The sequence below is a fragment of the Merops nubicus genome, unplaced genomic scaffold, assembly GCF_000691845.1.
Source record: "Merops nubicus isolate BGI_N331 unplaced genomic scaffold, ASM69184v1 scaffold20673, whole genome shotgun sequence".
NCBI classification, from domain to species: Eukaryota; Metazoa; Chordata; class Aves; order Coraciiformes; family Meropidae; genus Merops; species Merops nubicus.
The window spans coordinates 4,908-18,663 of NW_008601226.1; the positions used below are offsets into that span (position 1 = coordinate 4,908).

General features: G+C 40.5%; 1 protein-coding gene across 2 annotated transcripts in view; it reads right to left on the reverse strand.

The window, feature by feature from the left end:
- Positions 1-305: 305 nt before the first annotated feature.
- Positions 306-13,756, reverse strand: part of FILIP1 (filamin A interacting protein 1) — a 17,687-nt gene continuing 4,236 nt past the window's right edge. Inside the window, exons 2-3 of one of the 2 annotated variants that reach the window (XM_008937937.1) lie at positions 8,449-8,506; positions 306-733 (exon numbers count right to left, since the gene is read on the reverse strand). In XM_008937937.1, coding sequence (XP_008936185.1) covers positions 693-733; positions 8,449-8,506 — 99 coding nt within the window. In that variant the 3' untranslated portion in view covers positions 306-692. Of the gene's footprint in view, positions 734-8,095; positions 8,507-13,756 lie in introns of those variants that run through there. The other variant, XM_008937939.1, reaches the window with a different exon arrangement.

The following is a 13,756-nucleotide window of genomic DNA, read 5'->3' on the forward strand; positions in this document are numbered from 1 at the left end:
AAAAAAAATCACAGCTTTAAAAACTGGCTTACATTGTTTAAAATGAGTAAATCTGGTTGTATTTCAAGGCATTGGACTTTAATACTTAATTTTATGCCAAACCATCACACAGTGCAAGAAATATTCTGCAATAGTACAAATTCCATACAGCAGTCTTCAGAGTATTTAGTCTCACAGAATCTCTTGGTGGCAAAAAAAAAATGTGCTGAGTATTTTTCCATTTAAACACAAAACATCACTGAAGTTAAATTTTTCTTTCTTTACATACACTCTATTACAAAAATATCAAATTGCAAATTTGACAGTGTATTCTACAAATAAATGCGCCATGGACAACAGGAATTGCAACTTTGGGACAGTTACTTTACAAAGTGTATTATAAAAATAAATTATATGGCAAACGTCAAACAAAATCAAGCACGTGCCTTAGGCTTTGCAAATAAAAGTGAAATTCAGCCGACAGAAAGACTGCTTCTCTCTCTCTGACTATGTACTTCCAAACTATCAGCAAGGCCCTTCATTTTTAAAGCTCTACCAAGAAAAAAAATATATATAAAATCTAATGGAAGCAATAAATACTTCCATGAATAATCAGTAGCACAAGTGACCCTGGTGTTGATGGTAGAGAGCTTCTACAGTGATCCGTCCAGCTGGCAAGGAAGGTAGTGCACACAGAGAGTGGGGGTGGTAACTCATCTAGAGTTCATGCGCAACTGGTGAATGATGACACTCTCTAAAAGAAAAGAGCAAAATATTTCATTGGATGAAACTGCAAACATGTTACAAGTTAGTTTAACGGACAGTTACAATGGCAGCACAAGGCGTTTTTTGTCTAGAAACATCTCACAGGTTTACATCACTGGTTGATGAATGCTGTCCTGGCTAGCTCTACAGAGGGAAACTAAATTAGTTCCAGGAGAGGGCTCAGAGGCCCTTGGCTTCCACTTCAATGTCAAGATCATGATCTGGCTGTCTGTAGGGAATAAGAGTAACATGTCTGAATGGATTAAACCACAGGGACACTAAGGCTCCAGTCCCACACCTGAGTCAGGTAGAGGAAGACCTGGAGTTGGGTCTCTTGTCTAAGCAAATCCATGGTATATCTGCCGCCAGTTCTCAGATGGGGCTGAGGAAGAGGCATGGGGTCATTTCTCATTTGTTATTTAAATATGGCTCAGAAACCGGTGCTGGTTTTGTTCAGTAAGTTTGCTTCAATTTTGCTACTGACTTTAGTGAGGATAAATTTCAGCCACTGCATGCAAAGCTGAGTGTTGGCACGGCCTTTGGAAGGCTGGGCTAACGTTATTAATGTAGGAGATTCCTGATCCTGATTAATCTCTGTACTCTGCTGAAATATTTATGACCTGGTTTTCTGTTCTTCCACCTATATAAACTGCTCCTACAGGCAACTTTTTTAATATAAGAATTTAGCTATCAATGACATTTTTCTTTAAAAATGTGTATTTTATGCGTTTCAAATAATATAGCTGGACCAATGCTAACTAGAAATAGACAATAATACATTTTCAGAAATACTAATTTTCTTAATTAAATTATTTTTCTTAACATTCCTTTCTCCCTTAATAAAGATTTTTCAAAATTTACACGACCCGAGAAATTACATTGATCAAGTCATTATTCCCTTTTTCATTTTTATTAACTTCTGCCTTTCTCTGCTTCCAAACTAATATTTGCAAGATGTTTGATTAAGTTATATTATAAGAAAGAAAAATCAAAATGTTTTCCATGTTTTCTTAATACCAGAACTTTGCCACTAGATGTCAGATTCCGGTGATGCTTTTCATATCTGATGAATCAGAAAAGCAGGGCTAGGGCCACTTTCAAGAAAATATGTGAATGCAAATGAAATAAAAGAATTCCCCAAGTAGAAAATATTGCTTTTCCATATAATTTATCAATAACAAATTATTTTCCACACAATATGTATACCAGTTCTACCAAATTGGAGCAACGAATGTGGAAGAACCAGATACTACAGTACGATTTTACCTTACAACCAGTGCTGCCCCCTAACTTTAAGTTCTTGTGAAATATGATGTAAAAAGCTGCATTTATGTAATATCAGATTGTAACATCAGGCAAACGCTCCTATTAATTTCAATGGGAGCTGCACAAACTCTATACAAAACAATTTTTTCATACTATTCCTTATGCACATTATATATTAATACAGAGTTTAAGATACAAAATCCTAAAAACTAAATGAGTATCAGAAAACCATCATGCTCCCCATAAAAGCTCAGTCACTGAATAAACAGAAAAACTACAACAGATTTCTGATTCACTTCTTCTCCTACAGACAAAATATAGCAATTATGCAGAAAAGAGTAGGAGAAAATTTTAAAAATAAAATAATTTGCACTTCTACCATTCATTTATTCATTTCTCACACACATATATGCATGCTCTTAGTTTATCAGTTGTTTGTATTTCAAATTATTATATATATAAAATATAAATATTATACACACACACACTCTAGTTACTAAAAGAGGTGTCTGAGCAGTAATTAAGCTAAAATTACAGTAGGGCAGGTTTTGTCCGAGTTCTGTTGGGCCACCCTCTGTGAGAGTATGATTATATCTCTAGGATATGATTACATACATTTTTCTAGGGTTATAGAGGTGAATATTTCAAGAGCTACGAATTCACAACAAAACAATTTATTTTAATGATGGGAAAAGGAAACGCAGTTAATGTAAAACTGCTAATTCTGCTTTCAGTCCCACTGAAGTAAATCAGAACTTCTCCAGGAAGTGCATCATTAACAGCTAGCCTGTGGAAAACACTGGTTCACATAATGAAGCACATCAACTGACATTTTAACATATGAAGTTTAATTTCATCTTGCAATATATACAAAAAAATAACACCAGATAATGCAAAAATGTATGTACCACAGAGAATGCACGCCCCAGCTACAGAAGAGAATCATACATCATTATTTCTGGTTTTAAAATCCTGAAGAGAGTTTTCAGGTGAAGAACCATTCATACCTGAGTGATTCTTACCTGGCTCTCAGAGCTGATAGCTCTGCATCTGAGGCTAGTTAACCCTGACTGCATCTTCCAAAAAGCCAAGTGTGTAGGGATTCAAAGTGACATTATCAACTATAATGAGAAATGTTGCATATAGTTTTGCCTGAGAGAGCTCAGGCAAAATTGAGGGAAGGATGATAACTCACACTGATGGAGAGGTGAAAAACATTCCCCTAAATGAAAAGAAGTTTGAAAGATGAGCTCACAGAAACTGCTGCCAGCAAACTACAGGTTCCAAAGCGACTCAGTGAAATCGACCACTGATGTGTGATGGGAACATGTAATTGGTCTGAAAATTGTCCTGACTGCTGTAACTTACACCAAGCACCTGAAACCCAGTGGGAGAGTAGCTCACTCTCTTTACAGACATGCTCTTCCATGTTTGAGAATCTGTGTAGTGTATTTCAGGCAGTAACATACAACTTGGCATCCAACTGGCATGAATCAACATATTCATGTGACTTTATGGGTTATTGAAGATGCTAATTACTATGTGCTCCAAGTGGTTTGAGGTTTAAATATGGTAACCTACATACTCTGTGGGTGTATTCAGAAGAGTCACAAAGTGTTATTTTTTTTGAACAACCACACTAATTGGTGCCATGAAAGAAAGAAAAAAAAAAAGTGGGCAAAATAAATCAAAATCTCTTTTTGATTATTATTTACTTAGCATGTTTACTGATCTGAGAGAAATCCCCCAGGCATTAGGACTGAAGTTCTGTGTTCCCTCATGTTCAGTCAAGTGTATTGCTCTGCTAATGATTACATTAGCAAAACTTACATGTAACAGTAATTGAGGTGACAGGATCTAATCTAAGGAACACTGAGGAAAACATATTAATAGATCTAAGATCACAGAGATCATCTGGAGAACTGAGGGTGCAACTTCTCAGTCCACGTGTTGCTGCTCATGAATGAGTTGGCATTTTCCCTGCTCTTCTCCCTCTCCACGTTACTGCTGTCCTAAGCCACATGTTCCCACTACTGGGGCTGAGCTATTACAACTACTTATATGGTTGTGCAGTCAGACAGGACAGGGCATCTCCCCAGCAGGCACTGAATCCTACCAAAAATACAAAGATTGGTTCTCAGCCAGCTCAGTTCCTGATGAAGCACTGTAACTATCATTACTACTCTGAGTTGAGTGCATTTTGCTACTGAAACTTCTCCACTTCATTAAAAAAAAAAAAAAAAAATCAAAGTAAAAGGTAAGACAGAGGAAGTTTGAGGATGAGTGATTCTCAATGATCACCTGGGCAGAAGAAGGCTTGTTTTCTGCACTGTAATCTAGTCATGTAGAATACACAAGAAGCCCTGTAAATAAAGGCCCTAATGTTTTCCTATGGATCGGTGTATCAGAGTTTGAATGTTTTCTGCTTAGTGAAATCTGAGCTCTGAACAAAGCTTGTCCATGTGGTATTCCTGACATCACTCTCTTGTGTTCATTCTTTGATGGTGTATGAAGATGAGCTCATGCTTCATTCTTCTGTGCAGTGGGGCACTGCTAAGGTCTTGCTCCTCTTCCCTGTTGCCCTTTTCATTAAACTGGAAAAACTTATTCTGGAGACCCCTATTGCTTGAAAGCCTTCTTTCCACAAAAGGCCTGGCTCAAAGGCAGCCTCTGGAACAAGGACCAAAATCTATGGGGGCTCTTTCCTCCTAGTTCAACATCCTGACCACTCAACCACTCTCTTGTTTCTGCTCAGTGAATACTGAAGCCCTCCATGCAGAACAGCACAGCCTTCACAGAATGGAATGAGAATGTCACGTTCTGCCCCCTCCACTGCCCGTCAGTGCCATTGGGGAGCCTGTCTGGAGCTGAGGTGGGTTTGAGTCTCCTCAAAAACTGGTGAGAAGGGGGACCCATTTCCTACCTTTGAAGACAGGTTTCAGTCAAAAGCTTTTCAAAATATGCAGCACTACCCCTGCATTTGTGTGGTCTTTGATCTGTTGAGAGGCATTCATGATTCTACAGTCACTATATAACAGCCACTGGTTCCTATGCCTGCCACCTTTCTTTTTCTGGCTCAAGAGCCTAGAACTAAGCTCTGTTAAAGCTAGCCTTAATGCTTTTTGGCAGATCCCTTTTAGTTCGAATCAGCTCCCCAGTTAAATTCAAGCATTTGTGTCAGCTTGAGGGACAACCACATGAAACTGAGTACTTTCTTGGCTGGAGGTGACAAAGACAGGACTACAGCTTTTGACTCCAGTGTGGGGTTACATCCTGACTTTAAGTGACCATGAAGTTGTGGCTTGAGTTTAAGCCCTTAGAGGAAAATACAAGAATACCTACATTATGGATCTCAGTTAGGTTCAGAGGCTGCAGCACTGGTTAAGTCACAACTGAAACACCAACAGGGGCAGCGGAACACCTTCAAGATGCCTCTGGGGCTTAGGCACTGTCTGTAGACTTGGTTGTCTAAATTGACTTCAGGAGATGACCTTCTGAATGGAGAATCTTACTGTAGTCACTAAACATAACTGTCTAGAGATTCAGAGGAAATTCCCATGAAGACAGTTACAGTTCTTCTCACCCTTCCTCTACCTTTAAGAAACAAGACTCTCAGGTCAATTAAAACCGATGCTAAAAATCATAAGTACTACTAAATAGCTATTTTTAGCTAAGAGTTAAATCAGTTGCCTGATTCCAACTCTTTAGACTTCTGCTATGGAGCAAAAGTTCCTTTCTGTTGTGCTACCCCCAGGAAAAATAACAGGATCCTTGTCTGACCTGTCTGGAATTTCTTGTCTGTCTCATGAAATCTTACTGACTCTACAAGAATAATCCCCAGCTTGTGCCTGCACTTCTGGTTCACTTGTGCTAATTTGTGTGTCCTGGAGTTCAAGTACTGTAAAGCTGGCTTGTTTCTTCAGGTGAATTCGTTTCTTAGATCTCAAGCAAAACAAACAAATTTTTCAACTGCAGGCACACATAAAATATTGCCTTGGGTATAGGAACAGTTAACCAAGGAACTAAGTTTCTTTGAAACAAGGATGTGAGAAGGAAGGCTCAAGGCAGCTGTGGTTCATTACTGTATCAAGCCACATTAGCCTGTGGCTCATGTGTTCGCAATATTATTTAAATGACTGTTCCGACCTGAAGACTTGCTTCAGTGTCATTATTTAGAGTGAATATCCAGCAAAAAGCTCTTAATAATGTGTTTTCTTCAAACATCTGCTAAAAAGTCTATGTTACAATAAGAATGGTAACATCTCAGCAACAACGTATTGACAAATCCAGGGGTTTAAGTGATAACAATTAGTTGAGAGGAGCTGATGTATTTCTGGCACAGTAACTCACATTGCTTTCTAATTCAAATTTCCAAGTTTTTTCCTGGTAATTTAGTACTATGAAAAACACTACTAATTTACTACAGTAAAAAGCACTACTAATACTAATCTGACTTTCTGATGTCATAGGAACCAGAAACTTAAAATTAACAGGTATTGCAGGTGCTACATGTGTAAAAATTGAAACCTACTTCTTTTCTGATGTGGCAGCAGCTTTTACACCACAGACAAAATGGCCTTCACATGAATAATAAAATGCCAGTTTATGCTGTTATAATGGCCATATCTGGATCTTAAATTGGAGAGCAATGTGAACTGCAGACTGAAGACTAAACAGTTCTTGGACTGAATATAATTTTGTTGACCTTCTGTGTCACATTCTTCCCTCAAATCTTTTCTCCTAGGCAGAAAGCCATTAAATATTTCACCCACTGGTGCATTTTCTGTTCTTTGAATTGTATTTACTATTTATTGGTGGTCTTCCTGCCTCGCCTTGTGAAAGTTATTCCTGATCACTGAGTCCTTTGCAACTTGCTGTGGTGGTTGAGGTATTATACAAACTTTAAAATCCTCATTTGTCAGTCTGCTTGGCTCCACTTCTTTTTGTTGTGACCTTCTTCTGAGAAAATGGATCACTTAATGGAAATGCCTTTTAATAACTTTACTGTTATTAAATAAACAGTCATAACAGTCATTGGGATCCACACCATTTCCATGCTGGAACAATTCTTTAAAACATGCTTAAAAATGCAAACATATAAATGAGGAAATCACAAAGAGGGAAGGAAAACCAATGAAGCGCCATGGAATTGTGAGGTGGCCTGTATTTAGGACAAAATATTTCAAACAACTGAGAACAAAGAGTAACTTCCATATCAAAGCCTGTCTCTTTGTACCTGACCTGTGCGTTTAGGTAACAGTTTCTGCCACCAGCAGTCTGGGCTGACTTCCCCACTAAGACATAAGGATGCTTGGCAACTAACATTTATATCTAGCACAAGCTCCTCCAACCAGGAATACTGAAAACCTAATGAAGTCAATGGAGTGACTTGCTTCCTAGCAGTCTTTGGAGCAGGCACAAATGAACTGTATTGATTTTAGATAGGTCAATGTTTCTCAAGCTTTTTCTTAAGACTAAATACCACTTGGCTCCCTTGCTTTCATCTGACTCATGAGCTGGCAGTGTCCCAGTGCATCTAAGTCAGGGACCTGGTTGTAAGTACTGTCTACAAGTGTTAACCCCCCATGGAAGAAATAAACTGCTGCTCAGCACTGCTGCTGCTGAACACTCTGCAACCTTCCTACTCCTTTGAATTCTTTAACCACCCTGAGAAAGCAGCTCACCACTGAGAAAGGCTGATTTGGATGGGAGGCTCCTAGAGAGAAAGCTGGTCACACAGTGCCCATCCTTTCTCTTTTCCCCTCCCTCCAGCACCTGAGGTACTAACTTACATTAAAACAGAAGCTCAAGGGCACTGTCTCCTGGCACTGCTTCCCTAGGCAATGTGGCATCTCAGTAACGTGATCATAGGCAGGAAGGAAAGTGCCCCATGCAGTAGAGAAGGTGGAAAGTGATTCATTAGGGTGGAAGACAATCTAGTAAAAGTGAACAAACTTTCTTTGTTCTATTAAAAAAGGACTAAGGCTATCACTAAGAATTGCTGAACTAGATTAATAACCTCATGCAGTTGCCACATTCTTGCTTCCTAGGCTGAAAAGCTTCCTGGCCTGCAACTGCCTTTTGGATATCTTTTTCTTTTTTAAACTTCAGTGAGAAAATGAAAGGATGTTGTTACTTAAGTAGTCGGTGCACACACTTATTAGTTCGTTGTAAGTGACAGCTGCAGGACTTCATTAGTGCAGGCAAACGTGAGCAACTACACAGACAGGGGGGCTGACTTCCATGGTAGCAGTAAAACCTGCAGAACATACCCCCTGAGCCACTGCCATCAGCCCTGACTCCCGCCCAGGGAGGCAGAGCTGCTGGCTGAAGATTTCTTCAGTTCTATTTTCATAGACTGAGTCTCGGCACGAGGCTCGAATTTTGTCACATTTCCTGCTCCTGGGGCTGCCACTACTGGCTTTCCTGCTTTCATACCTTTTGACACAGGAATGCGGGTGGGTGTAGGTCTCGGGGATGACCCATCCTGTCCTGTCTGCAAAAGAGAGAGAGAGAGAGAAATTACATGAATGGAGGACTTTTTCTTCTCACATATGCTCATGACATACTTTTCATTGGTTCTTCATGTACTTCTCAAGCAACAAATCACACATATTAGCAAATTAACGTTCACATTTGGAACCTGCCTATAGCACATACTGCTAGAGTAGGGCCAAAGGTACCGTCAGGATCAGACGAGTTGCCCGTTTGACCAGTGACCTCGCCATGAGGTCTGGTGTTTTGTATCAAGATCTCATAGGGATGGGAAGCCCTGCAAAACTCTGATTCCACAGCACATGAAAGTGCAGGACGGCCTTAGAAGCTACTGAAATGCTGGCTCAGCTGTCAGACAGGTACAATGTTAGCACCTTGCACAGAGATTAGCACAGGCCCTCAAAAGAGTATAGCCAGAAGGCTAATGCTGAACCCAAGGTAACTGCCATGTTTTCTCAGCTGGGGCAAGACTTGTCAGCATTATAGATAAAATTGAACTTTGCTTCTCAATAGTATCCTGACACCATGGCTGGTGCCACGTATTTCTGCACGGGGAAAACCAGAGTGCTGGGAGAGACAGAGCAAAGATTTGAACTTCCTTTTCCCTTGGCTGCAGGAGGAGGGATGTGGGAGAGGACTCTCGCCCTCCAAGCTCTAGCCACAATTTGATGAACTCTAGTGAGGGTGAAGCAGGCAGCCCAGATCTCCAGAGGTATCTCAGAGCACTGTGGACATGGTCACTTTACTATCTCTGCCAGTCTGCTGCCCTGGACAACAGCCTAGCAAGCACACTCCTCCTCAAGTTTGAGGATTTCAGAATAAAAAAAAATTAAAAACAATATAAATAAATAAATAAATAAATGCATGAATAAATAGAAAAGGCCTAATCAGCTGAGGACCCTAGCATAGGACTGGCAGACCCACCGTGGCTCCTACCAGGATTCTGTGCCCTTCTGGAGCACCAGCTGGAGGCCAGGCCAGCTATCCTATAGCTTTGAAAATGCAATCAGTACATAGGTTCAAGCAACTGAATCCCACTGTGTAAATGCACAAGGAGCACTTGGGTAGGACAACAGGATTCCGATTGATATCTTCTATCTCCATTGGCCAGATGATGTTGCACATACTCTGCAAGGCCAAAAACTGGACACTACGCCTTATGGTTCATGAGCTAAAGAAAATGCTTATAACCATGACAATTCTGAAAGGAAAATTTATTTTATCTTCTGCAGTGTGCAATACAGGCACAAATGGTAATGGTGACAATTTCAGCATCTTAGCTGAATTTCACATGTGACTTTTTTCTGTTCAGGTAATGGATGAAGACTTTGATCTCACAAAAGAGAACACTTCTCAAAAGATCCTGAATTCCTACTAGACCCATCTGCTAAATGACTAAATTCTGCAACTTATGACATGTAAGCAAAGTAAAACTAAACTGCTGAAACAGATTGAACTGATGTTGACTAGATTGAACTGATGTCGACTGCAACATGCATTTGCATATTTACTTTAAAATGCTTTTAAAAAATGCTCCACAAAGGAGCATTTTTCTCCCTTGAAGGATTTCCAGCCAGTAGCATCAGGGCCTTCTGTCTGCATCCTGAGTATTCAAAGGAAAACCATTCCTTAATCTTCTAAGGACAGTTCAAAACCGAATGCATACACAAAAAAAAAAAAAAAATCACAATTGGAAAACTTGAATGCTGTCTGCCTGGCAGGAAGGAAGCCATTTTCAATAACTAAAAGCAACATTTACAATAGCAGTCCAAAGGCTAATATGGAACTCACATGTAGATGTCAAAACAAGTTAGGCCCATACAATTCTGTAGGGCAAAACATGCAAATGCATTCCATCAGCCTTGGAAAATATGTCAACATCCCAGGGAACCCAAATGACAAACATCTTGTACTCCCTGAAAGAGCTCCACAGTGTGTAAACATGAGGCAATCAAATGAAGTAGCTGGAATCTCAAGCATTTCTTCAGCTTTATTCACATGTAAATTATTAACTAAGGATTTGGGCTCTTTCAAGTTACTCATTTCAAGCCTAAATCACTCAAAAGCACTTTGAAAAGAAATCTAACTTGCTTTAAATTTCTTAGTTGCCTTCCTAAAGGCATAGTAACGATCATATGGAAGCTAATGCCTGCTCCACAGGCAGCTGCAAAAGCATTTTGTGCTTGCTAAGTGAAACGGCACAAAGGTGGCTCTTCAGAAAGCATGTTTGGTTTATAACAGATCCTGCTTAGTGCATTTTATTGAGAAACATACCCAAAAAAAAAGTGCTTTAACCACACATTTACTTTTGGAATATTCCAATAACACAGGTGGGTTTTCAGCACTTGTTCCTCATCAGATCAGGGACCAGCTTGGCCCGGACAGAAACGCTTCAGTTCTGACAGATATTTAGTGCCATTTGAGATGTCCTAGGCTACTCAAGCTACCTGCAAAGGGCTGTTAGATAAGACAGCGGACCCCAGGAGACCTGCAACCTCCCCTAAAGCAGATGGAAGGTAGGTAGGCTATTTGACAGCACTTAAAATGACACTAAAGAAACACGTGCCCAGCGAGCTCTGGCACCCAGCAGCCTTTTAGCTGTGCCTTGCTGCCTTGGTCACAGCACGCTCTGCATGGTTGGTGCCGTGCCACTGCGCTGGCTCTGCTGCAGCCAGGATTCCCTCTGCTCCCTGAAGCTTTGCATGTCACCGGGCTCACTCTGTACCCTGGCCACAGAAACAGCTGGCACTGGATACCAGGCTTGTAGGAAGTGGAGAGCGCAGTGATTATAGGACTGACATCCATCCTGGTAGCCAAGAAGTCCTACAACCAAGTATAAGGCATAAATAGGGGAAAAAAAAAAAAAAGGTTATAGGCATCACAGCTTTTGGGTTTTTTTTTCCAAAGAATATTTGGTTTTATTCTATGGGGTTCTTTTATTGTAACCTATATGAACTGCCCTGGGAACAGGGACCTAGACTAATGTGCTAATACAAGACTAACAACCAGGCTGCAGTTTCAGGCTTATTTTGGTCTGCATAGCCTCTGGTCTCATTGTCTTGAATTTTTGGTTGTGCCATGTGGTCCATCTGTAATTAAAAAATTATCTGCTAGGTCTGCTATGGTAGTCTATGTGTTCTCCAGGGAGCGGGTTTGCTGCTAACCCTATTTTTACCACTTCTGTGGTAACTACCCAAATCCATAGACTACCATATTAAAGCCAGTTACCACTTTAGGGTTTGGTTCTTTTCCATTTTTTTTTTTTAATCAAAGTGACAATGTTCTGCTAAATGCTGAATTCAATTGAAGGGATCATACACCAGCTTCTGCCATGGAGACCCCTGTGGAACTGGACTACACTGGGTGGCAGAGCTGGTGTGATGAGTCCTGGGCTTAAGCAGCAGGCAGAGCATGAACTCCAAAACAGTCCAGTGAGTTCAGGTGCCAGTGAAGACACAATCACTGAGCGGTGCCTTTTTTGGTGCATCTTTTTGGATAAGTGCTAAAAAATTTCCTGAGTTCTCCTTCAGGTGCCTGTGTCTTTCTCTGGATCAGGGTATCATATGACATCCTGAATCACAACTGTTGCAGACACAGAAAAGGACTTGGATCAGAGGAACATAAATCTCTAGGCACTATAGAGTATGTCAGTGTAAATCAACACAACTGTAACACCCCTCAATCCATGGGATTCAAGGGATTCAAAAATCATGATTGTCCATCATGAAACCACAGCCTTTGATTTTGGACTTACACATACAGGGAGAGACCACTGTTCTAGCTGAACCTTTAAAAGTACTGTGTGTGCACCGTAAAATTAACTTCACCTGCAGTACTGAAGATAACTCTATAAATTCAAATTGGAAAAAGAGTTAAACGTTTTCAAAGATCAAAACAGTAACTGCAAATTTGTTAAGCAATGTATCAACATGAGCCAACAATGTGTGAGTGCAGCCCAGAAAGCCAGCTGTTTCCTGGGCTGCATCAAAAGAAGTGTGGCCAGCAGTCTGAGGGAGGTGATTCTGCCTCTCTACTCCATTCTTGTGTGACCCCACCTGCAGTACTGCATCCAGCTCTGGAGCCCCCAACCCAAAGACATGGAGCAGGACCAGGAGAGTGCCACAATGATTATCAGTCTGAGGGCCGGAACACTTCTCCTACAGGAACAGGCTGAGAGAGTTGGTGTTGTTCAGCCTGGAGAAGAGAAAGCTCCAGGGAGACCATATTGTGGCCTTCCAGTATCTGAAGGGGGCCTACAAGTAAGCTGGGGAGGGATTTTTCACAAGGGTGAGTGAAAGGTGATAGGGTGAGGGGTAATGACTTTAAACTGGAAGAGGATAGATTGAGATTAGATGCAAGGAAGAAGTTCTTCAGTATAAGGGTGGTGAGACAGGGCAACAGGTTTCCCAAGGAAGTTGTGGATGCTTCACCACTGTATGTGTTCGAGACCAGGTTGGATGGGGCTTTGAGCAACCTGGTCTAGTGGGAGGTGTCCCTGCCCATGGCAGGTGGCTTGGAGCTAGATGATCTTTAAAGCCCCCTCCAACCCCAACCATTCTATAATTCTATAACTCTACGAGAGCTAGGAGTTTTAGAATTATTTTGCCCTTTGTACCTTGGCACCACCTTAGTGCATTGTACAAAACGCCTTGTATGATAAGAAAAAAATTAAAATCAGTAAGCTAAGAAAGCAGCTGTGTACCCATTTGTCTTCTCTAATTTTATGACCTTAAATTCTCAAAATTATATAAATGTTGGTTTCTTCTAAGGCTACTGAGTAAATTATCACAACTTCTATCTTCTGACTAGAGGTATTGAAATGTGTTTTTAAAGCAGTCATTTGTAAAACAGATGGTGTATATACAACTTCTATTTTTTTTCCAAGGGGTTAGGGGAAAAAAGGCACATTTGGGTTCGTTTGAAGTTCTCTGCTTATCTGACTGGGGACCTTAAAAAACAAAGGGAAGCATAAGATAAAGTAAATCTTATGGCTCAACTATTTTCCTTACATTCCAAATCCGAGAGGATGAAGTGAGGAAAGAAGCCACTTTTAGCCAGATGAAAACAAACCAAAAAAGTTTTCTCTGCCATGGTTCAGTGCATCATCACAGTAGAGACAGATATTTAGTAAAAGGAATGAGGAACTCTTATAAAAAGTGTTTTTCCAAGCTTCTGAGAGACAAGGGAGTTTGTAAATTAATTAATTCAAGACTTTTTAAAAAAATTAACAGTTGCTTCTAATATGTAGGGA